General features: G+C 42.3%; 5 protein-coding genes and 1 non-coding gene across 6 annotated transcripts; 2 read left to right on the forward strand and 4 right to left on the reverse strand.

Moving 5' to 3' along the window:
* Positions 1-41: 41 nt before the first annotated feature.
* Positions 42-1,448, reverse strand: BNA4 (kynurenine 3-monooxygenase; the record flags this gene model as incomplete). The annotated part of the gene is made up of 1 exon (XM_003680344.1): positions 42-1,448. One exon carries the CDS (start codon positions 1,446-1,448, stop codon positions 42-44), a length of 1,407 nt encoding a protein of 468 aa, XP_003680392.1.
* A 638-nt stretch (positions 1,449-2,086) lies between these two features.
* YME1 (i-AAA protease YME1) lies at positions 2,087-4,309 on the forward strand (the record flags this gene model as incomplete). The annotated part of the gene is made up of 1 exon (XM_003680345.1): positions 2,087-4,309. One exon carries the CDS (start codon positions 2,087-2,089, stop codon positions 4,307-4,309), a length of 2,223 nt encoding a protein of 740 aa, XP_003680393.1.
* Positions 4,310-4,645: 336 nt separating this feature from the next.
* Positions 4,646-5,740, reverse strand: CCL1 (TFIIH complex kinase subunit CCL1; the record flags this gene model as incomplete). The annotated part of the gene is made up of 1 exon (XM_003680346.1): positions 4,646-5,740. One exon carries the CDS (start codon positions 5,738-5,740, stop codon positions 4,646-4,648), a length of 1,095 nt encoding a protein of 364 aa, XP_003680394.1.
* Positions 5,741-5,928: 188 nt separating this feature from the next.
* On the reverse strand, positions 5,929-7,569 carry ATP1 (F1F0 ATP synthase subunit alpha; the record flags this gene model as incomplete). The annotated part of the gene is made up of 1 exon (XM_003680347.1): positions 5,929-7,569. One exon carries the CDS (start codon positions 7,567-7,569, stop codon positions 5,929-5,931), a length of 1,641 nt encoding a protein of 546 aa, XP_003680395.1.
* A 1,903-nt stretch (positions 7,570-9,472) lies between these two features.
* On the forward strand, positions 9,473-13,033 carry ATH1 (alpha,alpha-trehalase ATH1; the record flags this gene model as incomplete). The annotated part of the gene is made up of 1 exon (XM_003680348.1): positions 9,473-13,033. The coding sequence occupies one exon, from the start codon at positions 9,473-9,475 to the stop codon at positions 13,031-13,033; it is 3,561 nt and encodes a 1,186-aa protein (XP_003680396.1).
* Positions 13,034-13,296: 263 nt separating this feature from the next.
* On the reverse strand, positions 13,297-13,390 carry TDEL0Ctrna3F. Its single transcript is given in 2 exon segments — positions 13,297-13,333; positions 13,353-13,390. It is a non-coding gene; the product is annotated as a tRNA-Phe (tRNA).
* Positions 13,391-13,555: the final 165 nt, after the last annotated feature.

A 13,555-nucleotide genomic window follows, 5' to 3' on the forward strand; every position in this document is an offset into this window, starting at 1 on the left:
TCATTAAATGGTACTAAAACTACTAAATAGCACCTTTTGAATTACTGTCTGGAGGCTTGTTTAAGCCTTCTTGATACGCGCTTGAACCCTTCGTATCCCAGAAGAGATATCGCAGCGATAATTAGCACTTGGATGAAGTCTAAGATAGTCTTTTGTCTCTTGGAAATGGCGATGGCTTTATGGTATGGGATATCGGCCCTGAAAGATACCATCGTGTAGAGAGGAAGCCATTTGTCCTTGAGCAATTTCCCTAACCAGTGATCCAATTTTTTTCTTAGAAGGAAAACTTTGGAGGTCACATCGTGAGACATTTCTTTGTAATTACGTTTAGCTAGCTTCACGATGGCGGTTAGATCCTGATGCCTTTCCCTGGTGTAAGCATCAAAGGCTTTGGCACGGTCTCCATCATAGGCATCCAGAAGTTTCATAAGAACTTTGACGTCTTCAAAGCCGCAATTCATGCCTTGTCCATAAAATGGAACCATAGAATGAGCAGCGTCCCCTAGAATGATACCTCGGCCACCAGAGACATTATAGGGATCACACTCAATGCACATGAGCGCTCCTTTGGGATGACTCATAAAGCTCTTCACGGCTTGGTTTATACCCATAATCTCCATGGCATCGGGGAAATTCTTGATCAAAAACTCTCTGACCCTGGCCTCCGATTTTAAGAGAGACTCGACTAGTCCCCAGGGTCCAAAAAATGTGGAGGTAAATGAGCCATCTGCATTGGCGAGTGCAATGAGCATATACTGATGGCGAGGCCAAATATGCAAATGATCTGGCGCTAGAGAGAAATTTCCCTTATAGCGAGCGTCATAGTTCTTGGAAGGTGGGATATAAAGCTCAATATAACAGCAATCAATGTATTCCTGGCTAAAATGCATTCTAACCTCTCTCTGCATTTGGTCTCTCGTGGTGGAATATGAACCATCGCAACCAACCACGAAATTAGTCGCATAAACTTGATCTACGCCCTCTTCTGTGGCGAATACGCAACTTTGGAACTCGTCTGGTTTGCCATACTTGATTTTGCTGAGTTTATGTCCAAATTTCACCTGTACTTTGTCGCTGCCGATTCTCTCTAGCTCATCAAGTAAAAGGTGATTTAGGACAGCACGATCTATCGAGTTAATTGACTCGCCAAAGAGACCATACGTTTGCGACTCCTGAGCACCGTTCAGATGATGAATCATTCTCCCCTTCATCGGAATGATACCCTTAAGCACTCTGCCTGCCACCTCCTTATCCACAAACTCTAAAGAGCTAATACCACGCGATGATATAGCCAGGTTAATGGACCTCAAATTCCGATCAATCGTCTTCTGGTCGCGGGGATCCAATCTGTAGTCAAACAATGTCACCTTATAGTCTCTCTTGGCGAGGGCGATTGCAGTCAAGCAGCCCACTAGCCCTGCACCTATCACAGCAACTGTCTCTGGCATCCTAGTCAAATCTTTCAATGGCTTGAAACAATCTTAACTGCCCAACTCGAGTTCTAGTAAACTTTTTATTCAAATTTCAATGAATTGCAGCCATCAGCCGATGTATGACTTTAATGCAAAAGTTGATGACTAAAAAACAACAGAAAATTGTACAAAACACAGGAAAGAAGACTGGTCTAAGAAAGATGCAGAAAGCTCCTAAGAAATGTTGACAGGTGCACTAATTTTTCCAAACGTCCTAGACAGAAGTGTGACCTCTTCGAGTCCTATTCATCGTTAGAGCTCGCAAATAATTCCCTAAAAATTACTGGAAACAGCGCAAATTAAGACAATGACTACAAGAGCACTTCAGAGGGTGTATAAAATGCAGATAATTTACTATCAAACTCGTCCTTCTATTAGTTAGTCGTCCGTACGGTGCGATTTTTGCTCGTAATCTATGCCCGATTGGAAAAGTTAGGCCCAGTTTCTTGCCACCGCTGGTTTGATTAAACCACTCATCAGCACAGGACTTACCGCCAAAGAGCCTCGAAGAGTGATCTTTTTGGGTCTTGAGTCGTGAAATTAGACGATTAGTCCGATCGTTTGTTACTTATTTGAGTTTAAGGTTGTCGTGGCTAGATTGTGGGGTCTGAAATATGAGTCTTAGTCTGTTGAGTTCACCTCCCGTTGGAGGCGGATTGGTAAAGATCCTCGCACCCAGATTGCCTCTAGTTGGATCTGCTCTAATAGCAAGATATGGTAGACGCCAGATGCACAGATTGACCTTGCAGAGCAGTCTGCTGAGCGGTCGTCGATTTTATGCAAAGAGTGTGGATGATAAAGGCCCTGAGCCGGCTAAAAGTGAGGAAAATGAAACAAAGAGACCAGTGGGAGAAGCCGCAAATGCTGGTACTTCATCGCAGATTGTTTCGCATGCTATACTGGCAAAAAAGGAACAAGAAGCTAACAAAGGCCTAGCGAATCCTGATGCACAGGCAGCCTTTTACAGACTGTTGTTGCAATCTAATTACCCCCAGTATGTGGTTTCTCGTTTCGAAACACCTGGTATTGCATCCTCGCCGGAGTGTTCGGAGCTGTACATGGAAGCTTTGCAAAGGATAGGCAGACATTCCGAAGCGGATGCTGTCAGACAAACGCTGTTGACAGCTAGTTCGGCCGGTGCTGTAAACCCCTCACTGGCCTCTTCAGGTGTTAACTCGCCAGCTTATCATGGAACGTTCCCCTCCTTGTATTCACCTTCTTATGGGTCTCGTAAAGAACCCTTGCATGTCGTCGTGACGGAGTCTACTTTCGCAATTGTGTCAAGATGGGTTAAATGGCTGGTTATTTTTGGTCTGTTAACATACGGTGTCTCTGAAGCTTTCAAATACATCGCAGAGAACACTACTTTGTTGAAATCTTCAGAGGTGGCTGATAAATCTGTTGATGTCGCTAAGACGAATGTTAAATTCGATGACGTTTGTGGCTGTGATGAAGCGCGTGCCGAGTTGGAGGAAATTGTGGATTTCTTGAAAGACCCGGCTAAATACGAGTCATTAGGAGGTTCCTTGCCCAAAGGTGTACTTTTGACGGGCCCACCGGGTACCGGTAAGACTTTGTTGGCTAGAGCAACAGCTGGTGAAGCTGGGGTGGACTTTTTCTTCATGTCAGGTTCAGAGTTTGATGAGGTTTACGTTGGTGTCGGAGCTAAGCGCATTCGTGAATTGTTTTCCCAGGCGAGGGCTCGCGCACCAGCTATTGTTTTCATCGATGAATTAGATGCTATTGGCGGGAAACGTAACCCTAAGGATCAAGCATATGCCAAGCAAACATTGAATCAGCTGTTAGTCGAACTTGATGGTTTCTCTCAAACTTCAGGCATTATAATCATTGGTGCTACAAATTTCCCAGAATCTCTAGATAAAGCTCTGACGAGACCTGGTAGATTTGACAAAGTTGTGAATGTTGACCTACCAGATGTCCGCGGTCGTTCTGATATTTTGAAACATCACATGAAAAAAATCACAATGGCTGCTGATGTTGATCCAACAATCATTGCGCGTGGTACTCCTGGTTTGTCCGGTGCTGAGTTGGCTAACTTGGTCAATCAGGCTGCCGTGTACGCTTGTCAAAAAAATGCTATAGCAGTGGACATGCAACATTTTGAGTGGGCCAAGGACAAGATACTGATGGGCGCTGAGAGAAAGACAATGGTCCTCACTGATGCTGCTAGGAGGGCAACCGCTTTCCATGAGGCCGGGCATGCAATCATGGCAATGTACACCACTGGAGCAACTCCGTTGTACAAGGCTACGATCTTACCCAGAGGTAGAGCTCTCGGTATCACTTTCCAGCTGCCTGAGATGGATAAAGTTGATATCACCAAGAGAGAATGTCTGGCTCGCTTAGACGTTTGCATGGGTGGCAAAATCGCTGAAGAATTAATTTACGGTAAAGACAACACCACCAGTGGTTGTGGTTCAGACTTACAAAGTGCCACAGGTACTGCAAGGGCCATGATTACTCAGTATGGTATGGGCACCCAAGTTGGTCCTGTAAATCTAGCTGATAATTGGGAAACTTGGTCTGATAAGATTCGCGATATTGCGGACAATGAAGTGCTTGAAATCCTAAAGGAATCTGAAGAGAGAACAAGGAAAGTTATAGCGGAAAGAAGTGTTGAATTACATAGGTTGGCGGAAGGGCTCATAGAATATGAGACATTGGACGCTAAAGAAATTAAGAAAGTTTGTCAAGGAGAGAAACTGAGCAAGTTGAAGACTGCGACAAATACGGTGGTCGAAGGCCCCGACAGTGACGAACGTAAGGAAATTGGAGGGGATAAACCCAAACGACCAGCTTTCATAAGCGCATCATGAGTTCAAGAGCTAGCTCTTGAGGCAACGAAAACAACAAAAACTGTTTACACACTTGTGTTTCCATATCAATTCACACATGCACATGAACACGTAACTACCCAGTAAAGTAGGTGTAAATAAATAACGGCATTATATTGTAAATAAATTGAGTAATTGAATTACGCATCTTACATTTGATTGAGCTAGGTTGAATATCAAAACTTTCCTTTACTCAAGTGCTTTAAAATTCGATCAGCATTGTCCAATATGATTATAGCCAAGAAGATCGATCCGTGAGGGATTTGCATCGTTAATGGACTTTCTTATACCGTTTATACAATATGTAAGATTTTACAATTATTCTGTTTTGGGCTTCTTCACAGGTACTGAGGAATCTTGTTCATCAGCTTTTCTCTTCTTCATCTTCTTCAATAAATCGTCAGGATTTTGACAGAAATATAGTCTGGCCGCTATCGATTTTGCTTCCTCTACTGGAACAGTAGTTGGTTTCTCGATAAGTTTTGAGCAATTTGTGACGATCTTCATCAACTTATCGAGCTGAATAGTGACATTACCGTTCCCCCTACTTGCTTCGTCCTCTGCATTACCTTGATTAGTATCGTTGCCGTGAAATTTCAGTTCCAGGTATCTTGTAGTGAGAGCCTCATCTTCTAGCATCAGTACCGCAAGTGTGATTTGAGGTGGGGAGTAAAAATAGACCGCATCTGTTAGCAAAGCATCTGTTATTCGTTTCTTACATCTATCATATATGTGACCCATATAACTCAAATCAACCTTTCCGTGAAGTACAGCCTGTATATCCAGGAAAAATCCATGCAGCGGTCTATATGGATGATGACTTAGTAGTGAGAATTTAAGACTTTCGAGAAGGGGAAACTCGTATTTCAAAACTTGCTCCTTATCCCCTCTAGTCTTTTCACAGAAAGAGTCTATGCCGATGAAGTAGTTTTCCGATTTGCATGCTAGAAATATGGTAGTCAGGACGATCGCTTTGGGTTCGATCTTCATGACGGAGTTTTCCAGATAAAATCGTCTAAAGAACGTTATGGAAGTCGCGACGATCTCCGTAGGTAAATTGAGACGCTGAGCAATCGTCTGTACTTTCTTTGCGTACAAATTTACTAGCTTCAACTCCTCCTCCATATTGACCGGCACGGCCCTGTTTTCAATAGTCTTGATTTCTTCTTCATTTAGCTCAGTACTCCTGGCATCGATGAAATTACGCAAATCTTGTTCAATGGATTGAACTGCTTGTGCGTTAACTTCTATACGCCTCTGTTCCAGTTGTTCAGGTGTGAATGACCAGAAACGATACTGAGATGAATGTCTAAAAAGGTCATCGTCACTAAGTCTTTTGTAATTAGGAGGTTTCCCAGGTATGCCCTTCTTTGAAGAGGGGATATTTACGGCGTTTGCCTGTACAGTGGTCATTAGCCTTCGCCTATCAAATCAGTGTCTATTAGAGTTTTTTTAATATGATCGTTAGTTTTTCACGCAGTTGCGCAGTGCAAATAAAATCTAGTAATCTTAAAAGATTGAAGTGTTATATAATCGTTATAATCAAGGGATCTTTTTATTCTCTAGTTAGTTTCGTAAAAATCTCTTTGTTGAGTCAAAGCTTAAAAGGTGGCCACGAAAGATTCGGTGGCAGACTTTAATTTCTCCAACAAGTCCTTTGGCAACTCACCCTTGTCTCTGATGGAGCTCAAGATATCTTCGTGGTTAGATTTCAAGTAAGCCAAGAAAGAGGCTTCGAATTCTTGCACTCTGGAGAGTTCAATGTTGTCAATGAAACCGTTAACACCAGCGTAAATCAATGGAACTTGTTCTTCAGCGGCCAATGGAGCGTATTGGCTTTGTTTCAACAATTGAGTCAATCTTTCACCTCTGGTCAAAGTTTGCTTAGTGGAAGCATCCAAATCGGAACCGAATTGAGCGAAAGCAGCAACTTCTCTGTATTGGGCCAAGAACAGTTTCAAAGAACCAGCAACTTGTTTCAAAGCCTTAACTTGAGCGGCGGAACCGACTCTTGAGACGGATAGACCGACGTTAATGGCAGGTCTGATACCCTTGTAGAACAATTCGGCTTCCAAGAAAATTTGACCATCAGTAATGGAAATAACGTTAGTTGGAATATAAGCGGAGACATCACCACCTTGGGTCTCGATAACTGGCAAAGCGGTCAAAGAACCACCACCTTCTCTCTCGGACATCTTAGCGGCTCTTTCCAAAAGTCTGGAATGCAAGTAAAAGACATCACCAGGGTAGGCTTCACGACCAGGAGGTCTTCTCAACAATAGAGACAATTGACGGTAAGCGACAGCTTGTTTAGACAAATCATCGTAGACAATCAAAGCGTGCTTTCCGTTGTCTCTGAACCATTCACCGATAGAAGCAGCAGTGAAAGGAGCCAAGTATTGCAAAGGAGCAGCCTCAGAAGCGGTAGCTGCAACGATGATAGAGTATTTCATAGCATCGTGTTGTTCCAAAGTTTGCACCAATTGAGCCACAGTGGATCTCTTTTGACCGATAGCGACGTAAACACAGTACAACTTCTTGGATTCATCTGAACCGTTGTTCCATCTCTTTTGGTTCAAAATGGTATCCAAAGCGACAGCAGTCTTACCGGTTTGACGATCACCAATGATCAGTTCTCTTTGACCTCTACCGATTGGCACCAAAGCGTCAACGGCTTTCAAACCAGTTTGAACAGGTTCGTGGACAGATCTTCTTGGCAAGATACCTGGAGCCTTAACTTGAGCTCTGGTACGGCCAGCAGCCTTGATTGGACCTTTACCATCAATTGGGTTACCTAGAGCATCGACAACTCTTCCCAACAATTCAGGACCAACTGGAACATCGACAATCTTACCGGTTCTCTTGACCAATTCACCTTCCTTGACCAATCTATCGGAACCAAACAACACAATACCGACTTGACCAGGTTCCAAGTTAAGAGCCATACCCTTAACACCAGAAGAGAATTCGACCAATTCTTCAGCTTGAATGTTGTTCAAACCGAAGACACGTGCGATACCGTCACCGACGGCCAAAACTCTACCAGTTTCATTCAGGTTAGCCTCTTCAGAGACACCTCTGATTCTTTCCTCCAAGATGGAAGAAACCTCAGTAGGTTGAGCTTTTGCGGTAGCATATCTTCTACCAGCGATGATAGTAGCAGGTCTTGCGACTCTAGCGATCCTGGCAGCATTGACCAAAGATCTGGACACAGAACGGATAGCAGCAGTACGGGCCAACATAGTTCTTGAAAGTATAATTCGGGAGTCTTAACGATAATAACAGAAAACCAAAAAGGAGATAAAACTACCGGGTAGAATTGATTGAGTTTTTTTGCAGAATATATAAAATTTGGGATCCAAAAACCGTCTTTCAGTTGCCTATTCTTCCAACGAGTTGAGAACTAAGAATTGATTGCAAAGGATGGCGAATTGAAAATTAAAAAGGAGAGAGAGGGCAGAAGATCAAGAGAATTTAGTAGTAAAAGGAGGTTTGTTGAAAGAAAAGATGAAAATTTACAGAATTTTTCAGCTAATTGCAGTAAAGCGAATTGGTTCGTTCAAGACGAAATTTGGACCGATGTACGAAAAGGGGAATCGAACTTTTCCCGTTTAGGCAGCCGATGAAAGGCGCGCTCTGATTGGTTGAAAGGTTTGTGTATGGCGCTACCAGGAGCTATTGAACTCAGAGGTTACATGAATCGATGCTGAGGATAATTAGAGGACTTGCACTCTCCGTCTAGATATGTATACTAGATTCTAAGGTTATTTTAATTAGTTTTAGATTCTTGGTTGACAGTAATCCGTTAGTTCGTATTCGTGGCGATTCGTCTCGAATGCGCTTGTTCTTGTACTCACCTCTTCACCTGATCCCTTCGCAGCGTATCGAAGTCTTGAAGCTGGTAATCCCGGGACTGGGGCTTATGACAACAATGTAAATTCTCCTATCAGAAGATTATATCTTTCAAAGAATCTTACATTTCGAAAATCTATTTCCAGTTTGTAGGAACAGTGACAGCTTATGGAGATGAACTTTTTCCTTCATATTAGGTTAATCTTCTCGTTACTTGTCAAAATACCAAAAAATTAGCTATTTTGGTGTTATTTGTAGACAAAATACTCTCGCGATAAATAAGAGGTCATTTACTAATCTATTTATCGTCCAACATATATATACTGCTTGTAACGTTTTCCCTTGTTTTTTAAACTATTATGTTAGTATTTCCTTAACATTTGATTTCACTCCATATTATTGGCATACTAATATAAAAAAAAAAATTGATTGTGAAATAGTTTAATGATATATTCATGAGAAAATTCATGGAGAATTCTGTAAAATTAATTAAATACGATTTGGGTCCAACAGTTTGTTTTTTTTTAATCAACTCTATCAGATTCACTTTCCCATTGTCATTAGTATAAGTATTCTTCCGAACCGGGGACTTTCTAAAATGATTTCTTTGAATTTATGAGAATTTAAATATTAAATCATAATAAACTGCTGAAGATAAATGCTCGTAATGAATATTTCTTAGATCCCAACTGAAAACCTCATGAATACATCTAAAAAAACCTAAATACTTAGGCACAATTATCCTCGAAATGAACGCATGGCACTAAGCAGTCATTTTTGTGTTCAATATATGCTAATAACTGTGCATTGTAATTTGTTCTTAACGGTTAAAGGCAGAGTAGTGTCGTTAACAAGTGCCAGGTGGTCAACTTTTAATTTGAGAGAAGCATGAAGTTGAAATAGGAAATCCAGAGCAAGCTTCAATAACGTTAATACGATCGATGAGAAGCTCTATTAATGGCAAACTAAGTCCGAGTCAAGCGAGTTCTTACGTTACCCGTACTTGGTGAAGGCGGGTGGCCAGAGTCTAGTTGTCCGGGGTAAGCAGGGAGAGGAACCTTGGATACCACCAGTAACTAACTTTGCCTGCTCGAGCAGCGGAGTGTGGAACTGACGGAATCTCGACTGTTGGTTCAGTGTGGAGTAGCGTCATAGGTCACTGACTGCATGGGTAAGTGCGAGTGCCGTTCAATGTTGCGCATCCCTTTGCTATACCGGATCTGGGGACTACACATTTTAGAATACGCAAACTCGACCACAGCAGTCGTTAGATGAGTATATATATGTCCAACGATGAGTGGAAGACAGCGCCTACTCGAGAGCTCGGTCGCTACAGACCCTAGCAATACACGACGATCAAAAACAAGCGCACTGTGGTTTTGGGTATTAATAGCATCGATGGTGGCACTAACAACGGTTAACTTCTTTCTCGCAAATATAGCTTCGTTCGTTAGTGGGTTAGCTAATTTGCATGAGCCACAGGTTGGTGCAATAAAGCCTACTGTAACTCATCATACATTGGATTGTAACGAAAATGCAAGAAAATCATCGAAGAAACTTTACGAATTGCTTTATGATTTTGAAGCTTCACTTTATGATGATGAAAACATGATCCTGGGCTCTACCAAATTCTACCCCAACACTTATTCCAAACAACCCTATGTGTCCAATGGGTACATAGGTTCGCGTATACCAAATATAGGATTTGGGTACGCGGAGGATACTTTGAACCTTTGGACTGGCTCTGGTGATGAGATTCCCGGGGCCCTAAATAATGGTTGGCCTCTTAGAAATCGGAGGTATGCGGGAGCGTTTGTCTCTGATTTTTACTGTTTACAGGAATCGCTGAATTCTACCAATTTCCCAGAGCTAGATGAAAAGGGTTATACAACTGTAATCTCTAGCATACCACAGTGGACAAATTTACAATTCACCATTGACGATGATTCAGTTTGGTTTAATCCGCAAAACGTTTCACTAGATGAAGTCTCCAATTATAACCAAAACATGTCCATGCGTAACGGTGTGGTGACGACCCAGCTCGACTGGCTCGACGGTATGATTAACGTGAGAAGTGAAATTGTTACACACAAGAAACATTACGCGCTTGGGATGATGTCGCTTGAGATCTCGCTCAATCTCGATAGGTTACCGCCGGAAGTTCCTTACATGGACGTCAACGTTTATGATGTGTTGGATTTCAGTACTTCTCATCGCACAGTTTTGCAATCTCTGGGGTTTGATAAGGAAAACCAGGGGATATTTATGATCGTTGAACCCGAGAATGTTCCATACTCCAATGCAGCAGTATTTTCATCTTCCACAGCGGATGATTCTGCCAATTTTACGTGGTCTGAAGAATATTCAACCGATGAAAAGATCGTGCAATCTACACACGCCAATTTAACTCGTGAAAACCCCAAAATTGCCGTCAAGAAATATGTTGGGATCATGTCTACTGAGTTCAATACAAATAGTGCCCATAACGTCTCCAACATCGAGTTCGCCAAGAGTGTCTCTTCTCGCAGTCGTGGTAGGTACGACGAATTGATGTCTACCAATACAAAAGCATGGGCGGCTATTTATAACGATGCCTTCATCGAAATTCCATCAGATGCTTTACTTGAAATGACGGCAAGGTCTTCCCTGTACCATCTTTTGGCCAATACCAGAACCTTCAACGTATCAGCAGATAGAGGGCTACCAGTGCCAGTGTCTGGTTTATCTTCAGACTCCTACGGAGGCATGGTCTTTTGGGATGCTGATATTTGGATGCAACCTGCCCTGTTGCCCTTCTTCCCGGATATTGCAAAGAACATGAACAATTACAGAAACGCGTCGCATCAACAGGCCCGTTTGAACGCTCAGGAGAATGGGTATCCAGGTGCAGTGTATCCATGGACCTCGGGAAGATACGCAAACTGTACTTCCACTGGACCATGTATCGATTATGAATATCACATTAATGTCGATGTTGCATTGGCATCATTCTCCATCTATATGAATGGCGGAAAAGGTGTTGATGATGACTATCTGCGTTACACCACTTGGCCCATGGTAAGGGATGCAGCCGAGTTCTTCACGGTTTACGTCAAGTTCAATGAAACTTTGGGCAAGTATGAGACTTACAATCTGACCGACCCTGACGAATTCGCTAACCACGTTAATAATGGTGCATTCACGAACGCCGGTATTAAGACTTTACTGAAATGGGCAACCGATATAGGCTATCATCTGGGAGAATACGTGGATCCTAAATGGATTGATATCGCTAAAAAAATTTATATCCCAAGATCATGCTCTAACATTACACTAGAGTATTCAGGAATGAACAGTTCAGTGGAGATTAAGCAGGCTGATGTCCCGCTCATGGTCTATCCTCTTGGTTACATTACAGATGAGTCGATCTTGAACGGTGCCATCAAGGATTTGTACTACTACTCCGAGCGTCAATCTGCATCTGGCCCAGCCATGACTTATCCAGTCTTTGTTGCCGCGGCAGCTGGTTTACTCAACCATGGTTCCTCGTCTCAAAGTTACTTGTACAAATCTGTTCTACCATATCTCAGAGCACCGTTTGCACAGTTCAGTGAACAATCGGATGACAACTTTCTAACCAACGGTCTCACGCAACCAGCCTTCCCCTTCTTAACTGCGAATGGTGGCTTTTTACAAAGTATTTTATTTGGTCTGACGGGATTACGGTACTCCTATGAAGTGGATTCGAGTACAAAAAAGATTTCACGTCTATTGAAATTCAATCCCGTGGAATTACCGCTCTTGCCGGGGGGTATCGCCATCAGAAATTTCAAATACATGAATCAAGTTCTCGATGTCATCATAGATGATAATAACGGTACCATTGTTCATAAATCTGGAGATCAACCAATAAGGGTTAAGGTTCCTGATCGAAGTTATATTCGTGACCAGGATATCAGTTTCTATTTGGGGGGTAATAGCAGCGGCCATGATGATTGCTTCAACAATTTCATTGAGGGAGGTGAAGGAGACAGACCCGTAAGCGCTTTTGGTACTTACTACACCATCAATCCAGGCGAAGAGCTGGTGTTACCACTCTTCAAACCAGGTTTAAACGTTGAGGGCAATATCGCCGAAAGTAAGCAGGTGACGAATTGCACCGCTGGTGTTCCTGGTGATGTTCCTTTCTCAGCACTTGATGGTAATAACTATACCCATTGGCAACCAGCCTACAAATATGACGAAGGCAAATTGTTGATAGATTTAGGTGAGGACAATTTGCAAGAAATCAAGAGCGGAATGATTTTATGGGGCCAAAGACCTGCTCGTAATATGAGCATTTCGATTTTACCACATACTTACGAAGTGGAGAAGTTTGTGTCGAATTTAACTCAAGTGCTGGAGCATTCGGATTTGCAAAAAATTGAGGGTGAGGATGCCTCAGAAGTACTCGAAGACGTCGGTATTGATACTAACGAGCTGCGTAATTTTGAGTGTGATGACGACATTAGAACGATGTTAAACTGGAAAACAGAGACTTTGGAAAGTTTAGTCGACCATCTGAAAAAATCCAAGATGATTTCTAGGCATTTCGTCAAGATACTGGACAACTATTCTATCGAGCCATCTGAGCCTTACTTCAAAGAAGTTTACAACAAGTCCCTGATTGAGATACTTCCTAGCAATAAGACGGAGTTCAGCATCGATTACGACGCTCTGAAATTGAATGATACTGCTTGCTATTCCAACGACTCTATCCAGAATTCAACCGCTTGGAGAAAAACAAGATTCATTTTAGTCAGCATCCAAGGGAGTTATGATGACGATATTGACATTAAAGGTGGTACGATCAAGGAGATCGTATTAAAAGTTTGATTTATTCTACTACATATCTGCATTTTAACATTTATGAGTGTTATTTTCGTTTTTATATTTAGTTGCGTTAGTATGTCTGCACCTCTGCGAACACAGCAGGACTTCAAGAAAAAAACATGATTATCAAAGGGAATAGCTTATCGAACCACAGTCAAGGTGGTCGAGCGACATAGCAATGAAAGCTATGTAAAGCAACATAAGTTATTTTGTGGGCTCTACTATAATGCAATCAACATATAATCTATAAATCTTAAAAAAATAAATGCGAATTCTGTGGATCGAACACAGGACCTCCAGATTACAAATGACCGAAGTTAATTCTTCAGTCTGGCGCTCTCCCAACTGAGCTAAATCCGCTGATTTGTGATTACTTGTAAAAAAAGCATGCACCCAACAAGAATGTTTGATCACGCTGAAGCAACTCGAGGCGAATCTATGTTTCCTCGTAGATATGGCCAAATCAGCTATTACCTTGAGCCAAGGTTCTGAAGTCCAAAGAATGCTCTCTACTATTCAATGTTC

The sequence above is a fragment of the Torulaspora delbrueckii genome, chromosome 3 (assembly GCF_000243375.1).
Source record: "Torulaspora delbrueckii CBS 1146 chromosome 3, complete genome".
In the NCBI taxonomy this organism is placed as follows: domain Eukaryota; kingdom Fungi; phylum Ascomycota; class Saccharomycetes; order Saccharomycetales; family Saccharomycetaceae; genus Torulaspora; species Torulaspora delbrueckii.